This window comes from Protopterus annectens, chromosome 1.part0, assembly GCF_019279795.1.
Source record: "Protopterus annectens isolate FY-2018-M chromosome 1.part0, PAN1.0, whole genome shotgun sequence".
In the NCBI taxonomy this organism is placed as follows: Eukaryota; Metazoa; Chordata; order Ceratodontiformes; family Protopteridae; genus Protopterus; species Protopterus annectens.
Window position 1 is genome coordinate 1,914,216,413 of NC_056725.1, and position 23,394 is coordinate 1,914,239,806.

At 43.5% G+C, this 23,394-nt stretch overlaps 1 protein-coding gene across 2 annotated transcripts in view; it reads left to right on the plus strand.

Annotated features, from left to right (window-relative positions):
• SENP6 (SUMO specific peptidase 6) overlaps positions 1-23,394 on the plus strand; it is a gene marked incomplete in the record, with an annotated part of 3,063,818 nt that overhangs the window by 1,636,048 nt on the left and 1,404,376 nt on the right. For both annotated transcript variants that reach the window (XM_044070093.1, XM_044070102.1), the window contains 1 exon segment: positions 6,088-6,261. In XM_044070093.1, coding sequence (XP_043926028.1) covers positions 6,088-6,261 — 174 coding nt within the window.

Sequence of the window (23,394 nt, forward strand, 5' to 3'; positions counted from 1 at the left end):
TCTCTAAATTACTGGAAGCCATTTTTATTTATTTATTTTTAATACCTTTGTTGAATTATCTCTTGTGATGTAGGAAAGTTTACATTTATATAAAAGCAATCAAACTGTATTAAGTTCACGTTTACAAACATACTTCACATATATTGCTATATATCGTATACAAAACATCATTACATAAATCATTCAATTCCTGCCATTTTTTAAACAAGAAACATCTTTATTAAGCCATCACGATGTAGGCAATCATACATTTATCTAAATGAAAATGATCCACACCAACACAATCCTAGTTGCAAGCGTTTTACATTACAAACCATACTGGCACACTCCCAGTTACAAACATTATACAGCATTTATAGTCTACCCAATCATTTGCATTCAAACATTTCATAGCTTAAGTCTTGCCTTCTTTTAAACCTCATTCCTCCCCTGTATTTATTGTTCCCACAATTCCCATTTTTTTTCTATGTAGTTTGACCCTACCATTTTCTAAAGCTCTCAATTCCAATTGTTTTATCTCTGTAACTGTATTCACTATTTCTAGTATAGTTGGTTTAAGTTTTGATTTTCATGTTCTATTAATTGCTTTTTTGGCAGCCACCATAATTAGACATAGCAAGACTTTACCATGTCTAGGCAATCTCGAATATGTATCATAGTTCAGAAAAATCATCTCCCTCATCACACAAATCTGTCCACCCAGCATCTCCGACAGTGCATCCCGCAGGGAATACCTAAAGTCCACCAACTCACCACACTCCCAGAAAATATGATCCCAATTGCCTCTCTTTTCCCCGTCACACCTCCAACATTTGCTGTCTACCTGAGAAAAATTCTCTGGAGTCTAATGAAGGTATAAAAATATCTATGTAAAGATTTCCAAGCAAAAATCCTAAATCATCTAGATTTTGATGCATATTTGGTAGACATACATAAATCTTCATTGTTTCTTTGTGAATTGTTTATCCAGTCTCTCTTCCCAATCCATTCTAACCTCCTCTGATTCTTAGTTATCATGCAGTGTTTTATATGCTCTACCGATTATTCCTTTTTTTAATGGCAACTTCTGTTCTAGATTCTACTAAAAACTCTACAAGTGCTGGTCTTTCATTTAGGATCCCCCTATTTCTTTCTCTATGCCTACACTGATGGTCAATCCTTGATATGGAATACAATCTCTAACCTGCAGTCCAAATAAATTCTTAGTGTCTTCCAATTTTATTGTCTTTCCCTCACTAGTTATTTGCTCCCAATACCTTGGTTCCTTGGCCAGTTATCAGCCCCCTTCTGCCTATTGTCTGTATCCCTAATTGCAGTCATCACTATCGGCAGAATCCCTGATGTTCTTCGTGTTTCACTGTTGCAGTCATCACATTAGGGTTATCCCTGCCAGTGTAGCCCTCGGCTGGCCTGAATACCAGAGACTTAGTATTTCTGTGCCAGTTGCTGTCGCTTGAGGACTGATGTTAAGTAGTCAGTGGTATAAAGTAAGGCAGCCGACACCATTACATCAGTCTTTCTTGCAGAGGAGCCCAAAGCAGAAGCAGCTCGCACGAGTGCAGGTCAGCCGCTATGAGTTTTCATTTCCGAATTGAAGTTGAAGTCTTCTAAAGCCAAGTACCCCATTGAGGATCCTTTTTTCTTGCACTAACCGATGTCAGAAAAAGTTAATAATTCTCTCGCCTGTGGAAAGCAAATACCACACTGAGAAAATACAGAAAATCATATGCAGAAAAGTGGAAGAGATTCTGTGCTTGGAGCCAGGCACAAGGAATTGACATGCTTGTACCAAATATTCCTCAGATTTGACAATACTTAACTGAGATGTTGGACAAAGGCCTATCCTTTTCATCGATTAAAATTCATGCTTCTGCCATTTCAGCTCATTACAATACAGACCCACCTATTTTTTCACATCCTCTACTAAGGCAGTACCTCAGAGGGCCAAAAACATAAGACCCCCAAGAAGAGCACCAATACCTGCATGGGACCTCAATTTTGTCTTGGAAAAACTCACGCTGCCTCCTTTTGAACCAGCTAATACAGCTGAGATAAAATTCTTATCATGGAAAACAGCTCTGCTCTTAGCAATAACTTCAGCAAGAAGAGTCTTAGAGTTACAGGCACTAATGGCGATTGAACATTTTATAATTTTCCATCCGGACAGGGTTTCTCTGAGGACAAACCCAGCATTTATGCCTAAGGTAGTGTCCAGTGTGGCTTTTAATCAAACAATTCATTTGCCTACCTTTTATCCGAACCCACAGAATAAGGGGAAGAGACTTCTACATTCTTTGGACATACACAGACAGCTACGCTTCTACTTGGACAAAACTAAAGCTTTCGGAAAATCTGAGCAACTCTTAGTGGCATATGCTGCAGGATCTCAAGGAAAAGCAATTTCAAAGCAGACAGTTTCCAAATGGATAGCCCACTGCATTAGTTTCTGCTAATCTCAACATGGGAAATCAGTGCCCAAGGGCATCAGGCCACATTCAACCAGAGCAGCAGCTACTTCAGCAGCCTTCCTCAGAGGAGTACCAACTTAGGACATTTTGGAGGCTGCAACTTGGACTTCAGTGCACACTTTTACAAAGCACTGCCACCTCTTTACCTGCCACTTACCTCTTTACTCTAAATCCAGAGCAGGCTTCGCCACTGCAGTTCTGCAGGGCCTCATAGCCACTCCTAACTCTATTTAGGCCCAACCACCCAACCTCAGCTTTGGGATTCAACCCAAGAGTAATGACTGCAACATTGAAACACGATGAACATAGTACAGTTGTGTACCTACCATAAATGTAGATGTTCGAGTGTATTCACTGTTGCAGTCCAGGTTACCCTCCCACCATCCCCCTTTCATTGCTGGGACTTATCTGTACTTCTCTATTCTATACAACCTATGTGGTGTATTTGCTTGTAGATGAAGGTATTGTTTATGTTAGTGCATACTTTTTTATAAGCAGAATTTTCACCTACCCTTTTGGGGGCACCTGACATCTGGGGCAAGAAAAACTGAAGAAAATGGTGTCTGCTGCATCATTTATACCCCTGGCGCACTGACATCAGGGAAGGGGCGACAACAACAGATGCCAGACCAGGACTTTGGATTTCAGGCCGACTGCGGGTAGCCTGCCAGCAGGATAATCCAAGAGTAATGACTGCAACAGTGAATACACTCGAACATCTACCTTTATGGTAAGTACACAACTGTACTTTAATACTTATTACGAATTGCTAACTGCACAATCCAGTAAAAAAAAAAAAAAAAAGGGTAAGTTGGGCAGTGGTATTAGTGTTTTGCCAGTCTTTGTACTGCCATTGTGGTATATGTATATTTGGAATATATAACAAAAGTTTTGTAATCTGTTTATTAAACCACTTCCCAGATAAATTTGCTGCATCACTTAATTGCGTTCCCTTAAGGATAGCATGGTATGCATCCACAGATACATTCCTCCACATTTGTGGTGGTTTTCATTAATATCTATAGATGCAGTCCTACACTGTACAGTGGATGCCACTGAGGGTAGAGTTCACTGATTACACTCCGTGATTTGAGCTTAGGGAAGTTAAAGTTATAAAAGGGTTTTACAAATGAAGGCTAGAAAAATTAATCAGTGAGAGCTGTAATGCTGTTTGGTACTTTACCACAGCATATGCTGTGCTGCAAAGGTAAGGAAAATAAATTGTCAGCTTTAAAAGCAGTGGAAAAACATATGGTGCATCAAGCACATAACTCTCAGCTGTCCAGATTTTTGACTTTTATTTGTTCCTCATAAAATTATGGTTTTCTAGCAAATCATTGAGGATAGAAGTCACTAAATAATGACATTATCTGAGTTTCAGAGTTCATATCCTTCAGAAAAATGCATGCTAATGCAAAATCTGTTCTAGCAAATTTCTAAGTTTAAAAGAGCAATAAGATCTGTCCCTATTTTTGGGCCTTTGTCCCCGTATCATTTTTGGCTTTGTAGAGATTTCTTGAGTTAATAGGTTTAGAGGTATAATCAAGAAAGATGCAGTTATTGGACTCCCTTTACAGGTACTAAATACAAAACTAAGGTAAGAATAATGTTATTTATTAGGTATGATACTTTTTATATTATCTTCTGAGTAGATTGTTTGTTAGAATGTTTTGTTCAGACCATACCAGGGAGAACACTAGCTCAGCTGCTTTGCATAAATAATTCTGAGTGTTAGCTATTGCAGTGGACCAGTTAAGTAATCTAATGAGAATAGTAATTAAAAAGCAGTGTGTTTGCATTTTCAGAAATACAAAAAAAAAATGACAAATGAACATGGAGCTAAGGATGTTAATACTTAGTCTTACAGTTGTAACCAATTTTGTCTTGAGCAAAGATGTCATTAGACTGTGGAATGCATTCATATAGGTAAATAAAAGCTAACAACATCATTAATTAAAAGGCAAATCAGTGATGCATAAGTGTTCTCCCCTTTAAAATGCACTTAAAGTTTACACTTTCATTAATTCCTGGAGAGCAGTGTGCATCTAATTTTATTATGCCTGGAATATTCTTTTTTATTTTAATAAAATTTTCAACATCTCCACGTTTCCAATAATTAACGTACTCTGATACTTAACAATGGAAATCAATGTAACCATGACAGTTTATGAAAGCCCCTACCTATTTTGTGCCAGCTGACTTGACTTTGTTCCATAGATCTGCTAAAGTACTTTTTAAGGAAAGGGCTGCAGACCCATGGAATGTACTGCTAGAATGGGTGATGGAGAGTAGTATGTTATCCACAGTGATATTTAATAGGCAGTGGAGAGTGTGGGAAAATGTTAAGATGAGGGATGGAGGGAGAAGTAGAATGATAAATTCACCTGAAGTGCTTAATTAAGGAAATGTTTCCCTTCACAAGGCTAGCCCAAAGGCTCTTCTACCTGCACCTAGTTGGCTCATTCTTCTGTGGGGCAAGTGCTGGGTACCTGTCAGTTTGGAGAGAACCCTACTTCCTATTCATCCTGCCTGGGTAATCGGTTCAGCCCATTTGTTCTCTATTGGTGACAGTTGGTTGGAAAGTACAGAGGAAGCTATCTTGCTGGTCCTGAAGAGCAGCTAGCCTTCCCTTAGTGGAGCTCACCCCACCCCCACAGTGATACTTTGACCTTTGCTGCAGAGAGTATGCATCCGCACACTCACTCAACTCCATGCATATGCATTGCAGCAGCAATAACTCATGGGCTTGTGCTCCACAGGTGCATCACCAAGTGTTCACACTAAGTGACACCCAAGTTGCAAGTCACACCTGTCTGGCTCTGAAATGGGTAAGCTAGCAGTGGCTGCTCATTTCCAACATATGTCAGCTCCATCAGGCCCACAAGACACTTCAACTTTGTTTGAATTGGTCATAGTTGGGGTTTTATCTGTACAGTACTAGATCTGGCTGCTGTCAGTCAGACCTGATGCAATATGTATCTTTGATCTTTAACCTTGCTATGTTAGCACAGTATTTCAAATTTAGTTGCTTTGAAAACTTTAAGTTGCATTCTGGCAAAGTCTTAGTCTGTTCTTTCATTTTACACAATTCCAGTATTTCATATAAACATGAAGAACAAGGGTTTTATATTTAATTTTCAACACAAACTGTGCAGTGTTAAACTGCATTATTAATTATGCTTGTCAAACTTAACCTTTTTATGTTATTCACCAAAAATACCATCAAAACACATGAGAATTTGTTTTTTTTTTTTTAAGTACAATGCATTGCACCTCCTTGCACATCACTATCCTTTCTGCCCTTCTTTATAGTTCTGGTACAGTTTATAAAATTAATATGGAGATGATGCCTGATACTGTTCTTTCAAGTAACGTATGGTGAGTTGTTTTAAATAATGACAACACGTGCTGCATAATTCTGTTTTTTTGTACATAAATGAGAAAGCACTGATTTTTTTGTCCGTTTTGTATATTCTTTGATTTTTAAAGTATGTAGAATATTATCACATTAATGAGTACATGCGTGGCAACCTTAAAATTCAGTTGCATGACAGACTGGCTGTAATGTTTAGTAGAGGATCTTGTTTTAAAGGATCCTGTTTTTTGTATTTTGTGTTAGTTTGGGAATCCTGTAACTGAAGTACAAAGCAAACGTCGCAAAGTTAATCATCAACAGCAGCAACAGAATCCGAGTAATTCTGCACCTTCATCGAGTAAAATGGAAAGTATCATTCTTGAATGTCGAAGTGTACGGATAGGAACAATGCGCCGAATGGTTTCAGAACCAATAGTTGTAAGTATTACTAAGTTATTTCATGTTAGCTTCCATATTTTTTCCATAAATGGCTTTCAGATTTTGCGTGCAATTAAACAAACTATAATCTGATATCAGTTTTTATTCATCCTTCACGAATGGGTTTCGGATCCAATGTCTGATCAGACTCTTGTGGAAGCCTTTAAGCTTTTGAGCTGTCCCCTGCCCACAGTGCATTGCTGACCTATCACCTCAGATCTCTCTTGCCGCTTTTGTGTTCAGACTTGATTACTGCAGAGCTCTCGAGTTTGCATTTTTTTTTTTACAGATAAGTGGGATATTTTTCTCTCTCACTCTTTAGATCTCATTATTTCTTCTTTGTTTCAGCTTCTACCATGTAATCCTCTATTTTTTTCCTTAAAAAAATCCTAAACTTCTCCCCTGACTCCTCCTTTAGTGCAAAGCCCCTTTTCTTCTGTTCTCAGCATCTCTCTCTCTCTCCCCCCTTCTTTAGAGATCATGTTAGGGAAGGGATTTAAGAAGTGTACCAAATGCAGGCACAAAATGCACTTTTTGGATGGGTACCGTCTGTGCCTCTGTTGCTTGGGTCCTGACCAATTGAATGAAGAATGTGTAATTTGTGGGGCTTTAAATCCTTGAGCCCTTGCAGAAAGAAAAAAAAAGCTGATTTTGAAAGTTCTGTTACCATCTTTTTTTCTCACAGACATTATCTAGAGATCAGCCTTCAACTTCAAAGCAAAGGGACCATTCCAAGAAGCCGAGATCGGCTGAGGTGCTACCTTCCTTAGAACCAAAGAAGGTCCTGAGATCAGATCCGACATCATCTGCCACCTTGAAGGTCTTGGATCTGAAGAAAACTCTTGCTGCGGAACCGAAGAAATCATCGGATTCAAAACCTTCAGATCTGATGCACTTGCCTTGGTCATCCTACTCTACATCCTTTGACCCGGCTGCATCCCGACTACCTTCCCTCTTCCTGGAGAGACATTCTACACCTGCATCTCTTGTGTCCTCACATTCCTGCAGAAGCCTTACAGAAGTAGACATGGTAAGGATGGTGAGAGAGCTGGTCACAGAGCAGATACAGAAGGGTGCACTGTTGGTCCCTACCCCCATTGGATCCAGGATTTCACCCAGTTTCCACTTCTCGTCTGACTGATCCTTTGGTTTGGGAGTTATTGGATCCGAGAGCTCTGGGCGCATCTGCGTCGGATCCGAGGAGGTTGGTCTCTCTGGATTCGGCAATGACCCTGAGTTCCTCCTCTGACTTTTTGGATCCAGACGGCTCCCAGAGCCGAGACTTCCATGTTGGTGCTGGTAGGGTTGGATCGACTCCAATGTATTCAGAGCCTTCCTTCCCTCTTGGAGGTTCGGTGCTATACAATTGAGTTCTGGCTTCCTCCTCAGACGACCGACCTTTGAGAGGTGGAGAACCAGCGGACCAGAGACGCTTATCCTCTGCTCCGTTGCTTTCCTCCTCCCTGAGGAGGTCTGCTTTCAAGGTGGTACTGCGGGTCTTTGCTGAACCTTCAGGTCAGACTGGTCCTCCCCCCCTTGGATACATCCATGTCCACCCATATGAGTTTGCCATGTGATCCTCACCACTTGACACCACAGGGACAGCCAGCCCAGGGCTTCCAGTCAGCCCACTCAGGGATCCCTAGCTCTTGGCTACTTCTCTGGAATATCCCACTGAAGAGCTTCCTCTGAAGAGAGGGTGTAAGAGGAAATACCTGGACTCACCTGAGGAGCCTCTTACTGTTGATACTGACTTTGATGAAGGAGAAGGTTCCCCCAATCCACCACCCGAAGACGTCTCCTTCAGAGACATCCTTGAGCTCCTGAAACAAAAGGGTGATTGGTCTGCCCATAATCCTTCTTAAGAGGAATTGATAAAGCTGGAAGCCTTTGGGGCTGGCCCATCTTCCTCCTGGGTGACGTCACCTCCCAACAAATTAGTAGATTTGATTTGTTGGAAGGCATAGAAGGAGCCAGATATGGTTGAGCCTATTCCAAAAAGACCTGACAAAATTATGGCAGTCCCAGTAGAGAGGCCGCATCAACTGGTAAGCCCTTACCTCAATGCAATGGTGGTGGCTGCGCCCACTAAGAAGGAACTCGCTGAGGAGAGTTCAACTGTCCATCCTCCCAACAGAGAGTCCAGGTTGATGGACAGACTGGGGAAGCGAGTATTCTCTTCAGTGTCTTTCACTATCCATTTGCTGGACTATCTGGCCCATGTTACAAGGTTGCAAAAGGACTTGCTCAAAAAACTTTCCAGCGTGTTGTTAAGGATTACTAGTGAAGAGGCTTACGCTTCTGTGGTCCCTCAGTTGACCACCTCACAATCTATAGTAAATTCATCCATGCGGCTTCTGTCCAGTGCAACAGAGAGGGGTGCTGCATGGGCAGCAGGTTTAGGCTTATCCATGAAGAGACACGTCTGGATTTACCTTTGCACCTTTGTGGAGCCTTTTAAGTCTTCATCAGTGCTCCATTTGATGAGTCTTCGCTGTTGGACTCAACAGTTAGAGACACTTTCCATTTGAGAAAAGGGGTGGGAAGACCCTGTCTGCAGTTGGAGTATGTTATTTTGACCATCTAACAAATCTTTTTGAGGAATCAATGAGAGGATCTTAAGATGTGGTTTAGAAAATCTCAGGATGTCCTTCAAGGATGCATCTTCAGTCCTTACAAATGGGTAGTCCTGTCGTCAGGCAGCCCTTCGGTCGGCCGGATTCCAAAGTCTGGGTCTGGCTTCGGCTGGTGTCGCACTTCACCCGACGTCATAGCTGCAGTTTTTCGGGTATAAAGGCATCAGCCGATGCCATTTTCCCCAGTCTTTCTTGCCGCTTGGCGCCCGAAGCAGAAGCTGTTCGCAAGTGCCGGTCGGTCAGATCCAGAGATTACTACTACCGAATACTACTTTGAAGACTTCTAAAAAGCTAAGTACCCCGTTGGGGACTCTTTCTTGCCTCAGCCGATGTCAGAAAAAGTGAATAACTGTTTAACTTGTGGGAAACAAATACCTCATAAAGATTTCCACTCTTACTGCTTACCTTGTTTAGGCCCAGACCACAACGTAGCAGCTTGTCTAGCCTGTGCTTCTTTTAACCGACGGATGCTTAGACGTCGTTCGGAGTTTGCTGAGCAGTTTTTCGGCTCTGATTTTGCCTATATTATGCCGTCGGATCCTCTGACTACGCAAATTGCCAAAAAATGCAAAGAAAAGGACCGACACTCGCGGTCCACGGTTTCGGCCGAAACCGCGGTTAAGCAAACCGCGAGTGTCTCGGTTTCGGCCGAAACCGAGCAAGCGGTTCTTTCTTCAGCCGAAACCATGCCTTCTACCGAGGCCTCTTCTAACCTGGTAGAATCGGCTTCTGAAATCCAACCTTCTGTTGCGGTTTCTCAGGAATTATCAGACACTATTCCCTTGGATATTTCAACCCCTGCACGTGGAGCTGCTAGGCCTCCTGCAGCCATGTCCATTAAGGCCTTTGCCAGGGCTAAAGCAGCCAAAGCTTCAAAAACGGTGCCTGCCAAACCCCCCTCTCACAGGCCCAGCACCAGTTCCCATATGCTTTCTTTAGCTGAGGATCTCATTTCCTTAATTCGTGGATCCCAGCCTCATCCAGACAGGACCTCTTCCACCTCCAGAGAAGAGGCCTAGAGCAGAGCCCCCTGAGCCAGTATCCACCGATGATTCCTCTGATGACTCAGAACATACAGACCCTCCTGAGGCTCCTTATTCCCCTTACGAAGACTCTGATGCAGAAGAGTCCATTCCTTCAGCCTCTCCACCTGAGGAATTTTCCTTTGGGGAAACCTTGCATGCTATGAGGGAACAATTTCAGTGGCAGGGCCAAGATTTCTCAGACTCCAGAAAAAGGCTTAGAACCTTTCTACATTTGCCACAACATAGGCCTTTAGCTATTCCTCCAGTTCTTTCTGTTGTAGATGATGCATTTAATGATGCTTGCACTGCTCCTGATTCATTACCTCCGGCCCCTGCTAAGCCCGATAGGTTCTACAGGGTCCCGGACACTCATCACCATTTATACAAGGCTCCTTTTGCAGATCCAGAGACTATCTCCCAGGGCCCTAAAGCTGTAGCAACTGCATCTACTAAAAAAACCCTCCCCTCTGAAAGGGAATCCAGGTCCTTAGAGAGATGGGGTAAAAGTTTACACCTCTGCTACTTTGTCAGCTAGGGCTTTGAACTGCCAATTTCATATGATTCAATATCAAGAGTTTATGCTTGACCAGTTAACTAAAAAGCTGTCCTCTGAAGAATCTTTAGATAAAAATATGTTCAGGAAATGGTACATAACATACAGCAGGTTAGTAACCATTCTTTAAAATGTGGCTATGATGCACTGGAGGCTTCCTTTAGATCAGCCATGACTGGCACAGTTATCAGGAGACATGCATGGTTGAAAGAGCAGGCATTACCAGACCATGTCAAATCAAAGCTTTTGGATGCACCCATGGACAAAGTCAATTTATTTGGTTCCCCTGCACAGCAGGTACTAAAAAAGATGGAAGAGAAGGCGAAATCTGTACAAACAGTGAAAGATTTCTTACAGGTTCAACCTCCAAGGTTTAGCAGGAACTGGCCCTCCAAGAATTGGTCCTTTCCGGACTCCTCTAAGACACAGAGAGGCAGGAATAGGTGTTCAAGAGGCAGAAACCAATCCAGGGGTGCCTACAGGGGACGCCAGTGGCAAGGTAACAACCAGCGAGGCACGGACGCAGCCACCACCACTACAACAACACAATCACAGTGACTTGACTGTAGCACCGCCTACCAGGGAACAACTGGAAGCACCCTTAGGCGGAAAGCTAACCTTATCTTCAAAGAACTGGCATTGCATCACAAGGGAAAAATGGATTTTGCAAACTATAGACCAAGGTTACAGGTTCCATTTCCATACTCTACCAGGAAAGAAAGGAATGCCAAACCTACCACCTACTCAAAGGGCAGAAGCTCTAAAGCAAATATCTCAATTATTAAGAATGAGAGCTGTGGAGAAGGTACCATCTATGGAACAAGGAAAGGGATTTTACTCCAGACTCTTCCTGGTACCAAGAAAAGAGAGCAAATGGAGGCCTATTCTCGACCTGTCCGCTTTAAACACATTCCTCATTGTTCCAAAATTCAAAATGCTGACCCTACAGCAGCTTCTTCCCATGCTGGGCAAGGAGTCTTGGCTGGTAACTCTAGATCTCAAGGAGGCATACCTGCACGTCCCCATATGACCAATTTGCAGAAGATACCTCAGATTTCTTGCAGGATCAGAGCATTATCAATTCTCAGCATTGCCCTTTGGCTTATCTACTGCCCAGAGTGTTCACGAAATGCCTGGCATCAGTAATTGCTCATTGCAGACTTCAGGGATCCAAATTTATCCCTACCTGGACGACTGCCTGATACAAGCGGACAACAAAAGCAAGCTAACAGAAGACTTACAAAGAGTCATTTACCTGCTGCAAGCCCTGGGATATACAGTCAATATAAAAAAGTCAAGGCTGATTCCATCCCAAAGAATAACCTTTCTGGGTGCAGAGCTGGACACATCAAAACAAATGGCATTCCTTACTGCAGAAAAGAAAGAGCAACTACCTCTCTATTTCTTGGCATTAACAAAGCAGAACCATCTAACTGCAAGAAAAGTACTGCAAGCCCTAGGCTTCATGGCATCCTGCATAATTCTGGTCCCTCATGCCAGACTGCATATGAGAAAGCTACAGTGGTACCTAAAGAATTTGTGGTCCCAACACAAGCACAGCCTAGAAACCAAAATTCCAATAATCCCATGCCTGAAGCAAGAATTCCTATGGTGGGCTCAGGCCTGTCAATCAAACACAGGATTGCCCTTCTGCAACAGTCAACCAAGCCAGACCATCATGACAGATGCCTCAGACCTCGGTTGGGGGGCACACATGCTGGGCAAGTGCATACAAGGCTTATGGACTCAAGACCAGCTGCGCCTGCACATAAATCTAAAGGAAATGCTGGCAGTAAAATTGGCAATCCAGTCATTCAGACCATTTCTCGAAGAAGGTCAGTTGATGATAAGGACAGACAACACCACAGTTATGTGGTACATCAACAAACAGGGAGGCACACACTCTTACCCCCTATGCCGGCTGGCACTGGACTTATGGGATGTGGCTCTGAGCTACAACATTCAGTTACAAGCAATTTTTGTACCGGGAAAAGAAAACATTCTAGCAGACATCTTAAGCAGAACTACCACAGATGCCCACGAATGGATGCTGCATCCGGACATCTTCAAAGCCATCACAAGAGAATGGGGATTACCACAAATAGACTTATTTGCATCCCCACTCAATCACCAGCTAAAGAAATTCTGCACAAGGACGTACCACCCACTTGCTTGGAAAGTGGACTCCCTATCTTTCAGTTGGAAAAACCTGACAGCATACGCATTCCCACCACTTCCTTTGATGCACAAGGTGCTTTTGAAAATCTAAGAGGAACGTCCAAGGATCATTCTGATAGCTCCAGACTGGCCAAGACAACATTGGTACCCATTGCTGAGGAGCATGTCTCAGGAACAAATATGGACACTACCCCTGATCCCATTACTGTTAACACAGAACAACTACAACATCCTGCATCCAAACCTGAAAACTCTGCAACTAACTGCCTGGAACATTACATAAGAGCAATTAACCCAAATTTATTTTATCCCAAAGGGTTAAAGACATAATCCTTGAGGCTCGTAGACCTTCAACAAGAAAGAATTATGCAGCAAAATGGAAAAGGTATCTCATTTGGAGTACTGCAAAGGGAGAAGATGTGGCACTGGTAAACATAGCCAACATCCTGGAGTACTTGGCAGAGCTCTTCCATACAGGCCTGTCCTATTCTTCCATCAAGATACATGCATCAGCTATTTCAGCAGAATACAGCTTGGATCCTCCTGTCTTCTCTCATCCTCTGCTCAGACAGTTTCTGAGAGGAATTAAAAATGTAAAACCTCCCAGGAAACCACCATTGCCAGCATGGGACTTGAACTTTGTGCTAGAAAAATTGACACTTCCCCCTTTGAACCAGCAGCAACAGCAGAATTACAATACTTATCCTGGAAAACTGCTTTCCTGCTGGCAATCACCTCAGCAAGAAGGGTCTCTGAACTACAGGCATTAATGGCAGTGCAACCCTTCCTGATCTTCCATCAAGATAGATTGTCCATGAGAACAAATCCTACATTTATGCCTAAGGTGGTATCCAGAGTGTCTTTAAATCAGGCTATCCACCTACCTACATTCTTCCCCAACCCACAGAACAGGGGAGAAAGACTGTTGCATTCCTTGGATGTACATAGACAATTACGCTACTACCTGGACAGGACAAAGTCCAATAGAAAGACTGACCAGCTTCTGGTAGCATATGCAACAGGAAAAGAAGGAAAGCCAATTTCAAAACAGACAGTCTCCAAATGGATAGGAAATTGCATTAGATTTTGTTACTCCTACCATGGAAAGAAAACTCCAGAGAACATCAGGCCTCACTCCACAAGGGCTACAGCCACTACCACAGCTTTCTTACGAGGAGTGGCTACCAAGGACATTATAGAGGCTGCTACTTGGACCTCCGTGCATACATCTGCCAAGCATTACAATTTGCCTTTATACTCTAGATCCCGAGCTGGTTTTGCCACTGCTGTTTTGCAAGGGATCCTAACTACACCATAATCTCTCCTTTTTTCCTCCTCCCCTAGTTTAGCTATGGTATTCTACCCATTTGTAAGGACTGCAGATGCATCCTTGAAGGACATAGTACAGATGTTCTTCATTCCACATTGCTGCAGTCCTAACTATTGGGTAGTCCGCTGTCCAGTCGGCCTGAATACCAAAGTATATGGCTGACGTCGGTCAGGGCGCATTAGACTGACGTCAGTACGTCAGGGTACTAATGCGCATGACCGACGCCATATCCTCAGTCTTTTTTGCCGCATGGTCCGATGCAGAAGCAATTTTGCGAGTGCAGGTTGGCGTTCTGAAAGTTTCTGAAGCCAGAGTTTCAGACCGAATCAAAGTTAGCTAAGTACCCCGTTGGGGAATATTTTGGTTTTTTCTTGCCTCAGTATTTAACCGGATGTCAGAAAAAGTGAATAACTGTATTTCTTGTGGGAAACAGATACCTCATAGGGATTACCATACTTTGTGTATACCTTGTTTAGGGCCTGAGCACGACGTTGTTGGATGCCGCTCTTGTGCTAGATTTAACAAACGCACTATTAAGAGAAGGTTAGACTGTGCCAGGTTAGTGTTTGGGAAGCGTTGTAATTATAAAATGCCGTTGGATGCTCCGACGCCGGCTTCGGCTAAAAAACGCAAGGACAAAACAGCAAAGCCTAGAGTGGAAGAACCGATAGTCCCAGACGTCGGTTCTTTAGAGGGCTCAGTGGAGCCGGAGGTTTTGCCAGGTGTTTCTTTGGAGTCTCAGGGAGAGACTTTACTGTTACAGGATGTATCCTCTCAGGAAGTAGGCCAGGCTGAGGGGCTTCTCAGGTGGCTGTTCTTCCCTCTCTTCCTAAGGTGGTCAGAGCCTCCCCTTCTGTTTCCAAGGCTTCTTTGAGGGGCAGGCCGAGTTTTGCTTCAGTGGGGTTTCTCCTAGTGCTTCAGGGTCTTTGCCTAAGAAACATATGCTTAAAATGGCAGAGGATTTGATTACTATGATAAGGGGTTCTATGCCCTCCTGATAAGAGGCCTAGGGTGGAACCTGAGTTTGAGAGTTTTGAGCAATGCTCGAGGCTTCTGAGTCTTAGGCTGAAGACTTGCAGGAGTACCCTCCTTATTCTGATTCTGATGTGGATGATTCTACTCCTTCAGCTTCCCCTCCTGAGGATTTTTCATTTTCAGTGACTCTGCATTCCATGAGGGAGCATTTTAAATGGGAAGGTCAAGATTTCTCTGATTCCAGGAAAAGGCTTAGGGAATTCTTGTTTTACCCCAGCATAGGCCTTTAGCTATACCTCCTGTTTTGAATGTGGTGGAAGATGTTTTGCAGAGGCTTCCTGAATCCTGATTCTTTGCCTCCTGCCCCAGTTAAACCGGATAGGTATTATAGGGTGCCTGAAGCTCATAAGTATCTTTTAAGAGTCCTAGGGCAGACCCGAAACTGTCTCTCAGGGGCCTAAAGGTGTGAAGGCCTCAGTTGTTAAAAATCCTGTCCCTCCTGATAAAGAGGCAAGGGCTTTGGATAGATGGGGAAAGAAAGTGTATACTTCTTCCACTTTAGCCATGAGGCGTTGAATTGTCAGTTTCACATGTTAAAATATCAGAATTATCTTCTTTCACAGTTGAAATCTAAGGTGGATGCTCTGGCGGAAGGTATTGAGTGTAAAGAGTTGCAGGATTTAGTTCATGTGTCTGAACAGGTGGGTAAACATTCCTTGCAATGTGGTTTTGATGCTGTGCAGGCCTCCTCCAGGGTGGCTGCCACTGGTTCTGTTATTCGTAGGCACGCCTGGTTGAGAGATCAGAATTTAGCTGAGCATGTTAAGACACGGATTTTGGATGCTCCCTTGCAGTCTGATGTGTTGTTTGGTTCGCCTGTAGAAGCAGTTTTGAAGAAAATGGAGGACAAGGCTAAGTCTATGCAAACTGTTAAAGATTTTTTGCAGGTGCAGCCTCCAAGTTTAGTAGAAATTGGCCTGCTAAGGGATGGACTTATCCTGCTTATGATTCCCAGTCTAGGGGTAGGTCTAGACGTGGTAGGGGCAGAGCTCAGGGTTCTTTTAGGCCTAGGACAGGGAGTTCCCCTGCTCAGACTTCTGGTGAGGGCAGGGGTCAGTCCTTTCGTAAGCAGACCCAATGACCTGCCTTTTCAGCTGCCAGTTCATTCTTGCCTGGCAGCACCGTTGGGAGGAAGACTGTCTCTTTTCAAAGAAAATTGGGATTTAATTACCCAAGACAGATGGGTTCTGGATATCATTCACCACGGTTACAGGTTTTATTTCCATACCTTGCCTCCTTTCAAAGGCATGCCAGACATTCCTCCTCTACAAAGACAAGAGGCTTACAAGCAAATTTCTCAGTTACTCCAAATAGGGGCCATTCAGCCGGTTCCTGTGCCAGAAAGGGGCCTAGGATTTTATTCTCGCCTGTTCCTAGTACCGAAGAAGGGGAACACGTGGAGACTAATTTTGGATTTATCTATCCTCAACACTTATCTGGACATTCCCAAGTTCAAAATGTTGACGTTACAACAGCTTTTACCTCTGCTGGGCAAAGATCACTGGATGGTAACTTTAGATCTCAAGGAAGCTTACCTTCATGTGCCTATAAGACTAAGTTGCAGAAAGTATCTGCTTTCGAGCTGGAAATTCTCATTATCAGTTCTCTGCATTGCCCTTTGGCTTATCTACTGCCAGAGTATTCACAAAGGTTCTGGCTCCAGTGATAGCTTACTTCAGGCTAAAAGGAATTCAAATCTATCCTTATTTGGACGATTGCCTGATTCTGGCTCAAGAAAAGGAAGACCTTCTACAGCATTTGGAATATGTCATAGCAGTGCTAAGATGCCTAGGGTATTCTGTGAACGAAATAAAGTCCAGTCTAGTACCCTCTCAAGACATGTGCTTTCTGGGTGTGAGACTGAATACAGGAGCCCAGATGGCCATTATAACCCCGGACAAACAAAAGAATCTTTCCAGTTACTTCCATCAACTATCTCTTCAGTCCGGGCTGACTGCAAGGACAGTCCTTCAAGCCTTAGGGTTCATGGCATCTTGTATTCTGGTGCTTCCCAATGCCAAACTGCATATGAGGAAGCTACAATGGTATCTCAAAATGTATGGACACAGCACTGCCAGGATTTGGACAATGTCATTCAAATAATACCTTGCATTCAAAAGGAATTTTGTGGTGGGCTCAGGAATGTCACCTAAACAAGGGACTCTCTGTGACCCGCCAGAGGCGAGTCAAATTCTAACGACAGATGCCTCAGACATTGCTTGGGGAGCTCATCTAAATGGAAAGTGGATACAAGACAAGTGGCCTGCCAGACTACAGCATCTACATATCAACATGAAGGAGATGTTAGCAGTCCAGTTTGCATTAATGGCTTTCAAAGAGTTACTTCTTCCAGGGCAGGTGTTGATTCTAACAGACAACACAACTGTCATGTGGTACATCAACAAACAAGGGGGAACACATTCTTACCCATTGTGCAGGCAAGCAATGATTTTATGGGAGACTGCGCTCAGCTTGCAACTAACTCTTCAGGCAAGGTTTCTGCCGGAGCACAGAACTCCTTAGCAGATGTGTTAAGCAGACAAATCATGGATCCCCACGAGTGGAAACTGGATCTTCATGTATTTCAAAAGTTGACAGTGTCCTGGGGAACTCCAGACATAGATCTGTTCGCTTCTCCACTAAACCACCAGCTGCCAAAGTTTTGCACAAAGAGGTTTCATCACACAGCTTGGAAAGTGGATGCTCTTTCTTTCAGTTGGAAAAATCTTCATGTGTATGCTTTCCACCTCTGCCTCTTCTTCCAAAGGTGCTTCTAAAGGTCAGACAAGACAAGCCAAGGATGATTTTAATAGCTCCAGATTGGCCTCCGCAGCACTGGTACCCATTACTGAGGAGTCTGGTAAAGAAGCCTCCATGGCCTTTACCCTTGATTCCACATCTGTTGTCTCAGAAGGACGGTCGTCTGCTCAATGTCAAGCTTCACTCTCTTCATCTAACAGCCTGGCATATTCTGTTTTGAAAGACAGCAGGTCTCAACTTCCTCAACAAGTTTTAAATGTGATTATGGAAGCCAGAAGACCTAGTACAAGGAAAGTGTACAGAAAAATGGAAGAGATTTTTATTTTGGACTGCAGCAAAGAATTTGGAGATTTCGAGCCTAATTTGAGTGTGGCTCTTCAATATCTTACTGAGTTATTGGACAAAGGTTTGTCTTTCTCTTCCATTAAGATTCATGCTGCAGCAATTTCAGCTCACTATGATTGTGACCCACCATTGTTTTCACATCCTTTGTTCAAGCAATTTCTTAGAGGGGCAAAGAATATAAGACCCCACGTAGAGCTCCTACTCCTGCTTGGGATCTCAATTTTGTGTTGGAGAAACTTACTCTACAACCTTTTGAGCCTGCAGCTACTGCTGAACTGAAATACTTGTCATGGAAGACTGCTTTTTGTTGGCCATTACTTCTGCAAGAAGGGTTTCTGAGTTACAGGCCCTTATGGCGGTTGAGCCTTTTTTGATTTTTCATAAGGATAGGGTATCATTACGTACTAATCCTTCCTTTATGCCTAAAGTGGTTTCTAGTGTGGCTTTAAACCAAACTGTTCATTTGCCTACGTTTTATGCAGATCCCCAAAATAAAGGGGAAAAGATTTTGCACACTTTAGATGTACACAGGCAATTGCGTTATTATTTGAGCAGGACTAAGGATTTTAGGCAGTCTCAGCAGTTGTTTGTTTCTTTTGCTTTGAGTTCTCAGGGCAAGCCTGCGTCAAAACAAACTATTTCTAGATGGATTGGGTGTTGCATTACATTTTGTTATTCCCATCATGGCAAGGAGATTCCAGCTGGGATTAGGCCTCATTCCACTAGGGCTACTGCCACTTCAACAGCATTTCTGAGGGGTGGCAACTAAGGATATTTTGGAGGCAGCTACTTGGAGTTCAGTGCATACTTTCTCTAAGCATTATCACCTTCCTCTCTACTCTAAGTCTAGGGCTGGTTTTGCCACAGCTATTTTGCAGGGCATGTTGTCAGTTCCTGCTTCCTTATGATTTGCCAGCCTCCCTTACCTCTGCTTTGGGATTCTACCCAATAGTTAGGACTGCAGCAATGTGGAATGAAGAACATAGTACAGTTTTGTACCTACCATAAATGTAGATGTTCGAGGATCCACATTGCTGCAGTCCAATTTACCCTCCTCCTTCCCTCTGTGTTTAGGGGTGGTTGTGTAGGTGAGGTTATATTCTGCTAATTTTGTATATTTTGTATCTATATATATTTTGGTGCAGGTATGTTGGGAGTTTTGGTTTTGGCCTTATCTTTTCAGGGTCTTCTGACATCTGGGGCAAGAAAAGACTGAGGATATGACGTCGGTCATGCGCATTAGTACCCTGACGTACTGACGTCAGTCTAATGCGCCCTGACCGACGTCAGCCATATACTTTGGTATTCGGGCCGACTGGACAGCGGACTACCCAATAGTTAGGACTGCAGCAATGTGGATCCTCGAACATCTACATTTATGGTAGGTACAAAACTGTACTTTTTGTACCTACCATAAATGTAGATGTCCGATAGGAATGCATCTGCAGTCAGGATTACCCACCCACCTTCCCCTCTGTGGTACTCCTAAGGTATTTGCCATCCTTCAGCTAGCTTGGGGGGGATCTAGTATGGTGTATTTGTTTGTATATATGTACATACATGCTTATTTTATGTGTTTGCTCTCTACTATTTGGAAACATTGGCATTTATCCAAATTTAGCCATCCAAGAGGGCACCTGGCATCTGGGGCAAGAAACACTGAGGAAAATGGTGTCGGCTGATGCCTTAATACCCGAAAAACTGCAGCTATGACGTCGGGTGAAGTGCGACACCTGCCGAAGCCAGACCCAGACTTTGGAATCCGGCCGACCGAAGGGCTGCCTGACGACAGGACTACCCATTTGTAAGGACTGCAGATGCATTCCTATCGGACATCTACATTTATGGTAGGTACAAAACTGTACTGTCCCTTCCCTGACATATGTGGAGCCAGCTCTCCCAGAGGCAGAGGGGGAAATGGCAATAGTAGAAGAAGCCCATGAGACAGAAGAGGCCAGCAAAATACTGCGTCCAGAGACAACTTTCTTTGATGGACCCTATCAGTGCCCCTGTCGGGGGACATTTTTCTCTACACCAAACAGCCTGACTAATTATAAAGAATGGTACCTGTTGACAGAGGATTATTGTGTACCCTTCCATCACCACTATTGGGAAAGCTCCCGTATGTTCCACCTAGTCAACAGGAGGCAGCAACTTTGCAAATACAACAGTTGCTAGAAAAAAAAAAGAGTCATCCAAAGAGGTCCCACCAGACCAAAGAGGATCTGGTGCTTAAGATTCTTTTTAGTCCCCCCCTCCCCCCCCCCAAAAAAAAGCAACTGGAGATAGATATGGGATCTCAACATGCTAAACAAGTCAGTCATGCATACCAAGTTCCAGATGATCACAGTACAGTCCATTCTGCCCTTTCTGGGCAAGGACGATTTGATGTGCTCAGTAGACTTCCAGGATGTGTACTGTAACATAAAGATGAACAGATGGTCCAGGAGGTACCTTCGCTCCCGAGTGGGAGCCAGTCACTTCCAGTTGAGAGCACTGCCCTTTGGTCTCACCACAACCCCCAGGGTGTTAACCAATTGCATGGCAGTGGTGGCAGCTTACCTGAGAGTGCAGAGAATCCGGGTGTTCCCTTATTTAGACAACTGGCTCATCACTGCCTCAACCAGGCATCAACTGGTATGAGCAATACATCAAGTATTAAAAACTTACTGGTACTCACCATAAATCATCAAACGTCAGAACCACAACTCATCCAAAGGCTAGAATTTATTGGGTCACTCTTCAACACGTCATCTGTGATTGCTTCCATACCCTTACCTCGACTTCACATCAGAAGCCAAATCAGAAAGATCATTTGCAGTTCAAAGATATTTGTCAAAGTAAAAAAACAACAAAAGTACCAAAATCCAACACGGCAGACTGGCAAAATAAAATAAAATGAAAATTTTAATTCAGAACAGTAAGCACTTTCACGGTGTATCAAACCGCTTCATCAGACTGATTCTTAAAAGTACATACTAGGTTTAAATAGCTAGCATAAAATCAGTTAACACCATCACTAAAACATTTTAAAGAAACAGTCTCCAAATAATTTAACTTGGATGAACATCAGTAAAAACATTACGAAAATGTTCATATGTGAAATAAAAACTGACAAAAATACAAAACATTTAAAATGTCAGTGTTTAAGTGGTCTTGCCTTTAAGAATGGTTTTAATGAAACAACCTCATTTAAGCGTGGTTCTTTATCTGCATTCAGTGACAGAATCCATTTCTGTTCAGCAGATTCTGTCCTGTTCCTAATATTCCCCCCTCTTAAATTCTCTGAAATTATTTCTAACACCAGAAAGCTGAAGGTATAGTCAGCACCAAAATTCATTACATGTTTAGCAAGGGCATTCGTATCTTTCTTACTTTTAATATCCCTCTGATGTTCCAACATTCTATCCTTAAGCTGTCTGTTACTCATGCCTATATAAAATGTAGGGCACTTCATAGGTTCATAGGTAGGTACAAGGCTATCAGCCCTAGGGCCTATACACGCCTAGCCAAAAAGGTACCCTGGCTTTCACCACCCAAGAAAGTTATTTTCCTGTGCCCCTGTCTAGCAGAGCCCACAGAGGTGATCCCCGGGGTGAATTTCCTATTTCCCATCCAATCAAGATTTTTTTTGAAGAGTGCTAATGAGCTTTGTTTGATATAGATAGGTAGTTTGTTCCAGAGTATGAGAAGAGTCTGGGACAGGAATCTATCCCTCCAGCATGTTCTGTTTATTGTGGTGACAAGGTTTAGGTCCCTAGAGCATGTAGATCGGAGGGATTGGGATTTCTTTAAGTGGAGCATGTCCAACAGCTCTGGGTTTGACATAGCTTTGTGTGTTAGGCAGAGATCGCCTCTGAGTAGGTGATATGCGACGGAGTAAAGCTGTAGTTTTTTGAGACGGTCTGCGTAGGGCATCTGTTTGAGGCCGGTAATCATCTTTGTGAGGTATTTCTGTGGCCTTCCAAGTTGTTGTAGATGTCTTGTGAGGTACATACCAAAAGGGGCGTTGTACTCCATAATGGGTCTAATGAGTGACGACTAGAGGGGAACAATGACCTCTCTTTTCCTGGATGAGTAACCTTTTGTGATGGTGTTCCTGAGTACTATGGCGATGTGATTATCAAATTAGAGACTACTGCCCACCTGTGTCCCAAGGTCTCTTATCACACTTTTGGAGTTAAGTAGACTGTCACCTATGTAGTAGCTCATGGGTGCAGAGTTTTTACCAAAGGGGATGACAATGCACTTTTTGGCATTGAGCTTGAGGCCATGGCTTTCACACCAGGCATGTGTCTCAGTGAGGCCCTTTTGTTAGGATGTCCACATCGTTAGGAGTTTCAGTTATGGCTCCTAGTTTGCAATCATCTGTGAACTTCGTTAGCCAAAGACCTTCTATGTTAGCCTGTACTTCAGAAAAGTAGATACCAAACTGGAGAGGACCCAGGACTGAACCCTGTGGTACTCCACTTGTCAATGGTCTGAAGTCATATTTAGAATCTGCTGCTTTCACAGTGTGGGTTCTGTCAGTGAGCCAGTTGGCAACCCATCTTGTGACATAGGGATTTATACTTAGTTTAATGAGTTTATCTGTAATTCCAGAGTGGGGGATGGTGTCAAAAGCCTTTGGCGAGATCTAGATAGGCTGTGTGAACCACCTTACCCTCTTGTACGACTTTAGTGACTGCTTCAAAGAAGTCAGTCAGATTTAGGAGACATGATCTGCCTTTTACAAACCCGAACTGGGTGGGGTCCAGAGTTTGGAATTTACCAATGTCTTTGTTTATAAGTTCCATGAAGATACATTCCATGGCCTTGCAGACCAGGCTCGTTAGGCTAATGGGGCAGTAGTTCTCAGGGTCCGTAGTGGCTCCCCTTTTTGTGGAGTGTGATAACTGTCGCTGTGTGCCATTCAGTGGGCACAAAGCCTGAGGTGAGGCTATGATTGAACGTGGTGCCAGTTCATTCTGTAGTTCATGTAGAACGCAGCCTGGGATGTTGTCAGGTCCCATGGATGCTGTGTTCTTGGCTTTGGAGAGTGTGTTTTTTACCTGTGCAGCCGTGATTAGAAGAACTTTGCTTCCTTCTGGTACAGAGATGGGCCCTTTAGGGGATGAGTTGGGGGTGGGGGGTAAAGTTAGCACTGAACTTATCTGCCAGGATGTTGGCAATATCAGTTGGATGTCCTTCATGGATGCATCTGCAGTCATAACAACTGGGTTGTCCTGTCGTCAGGCAGCCCTTCAGTCGGCCGGATTCCAAAGTCCGGGT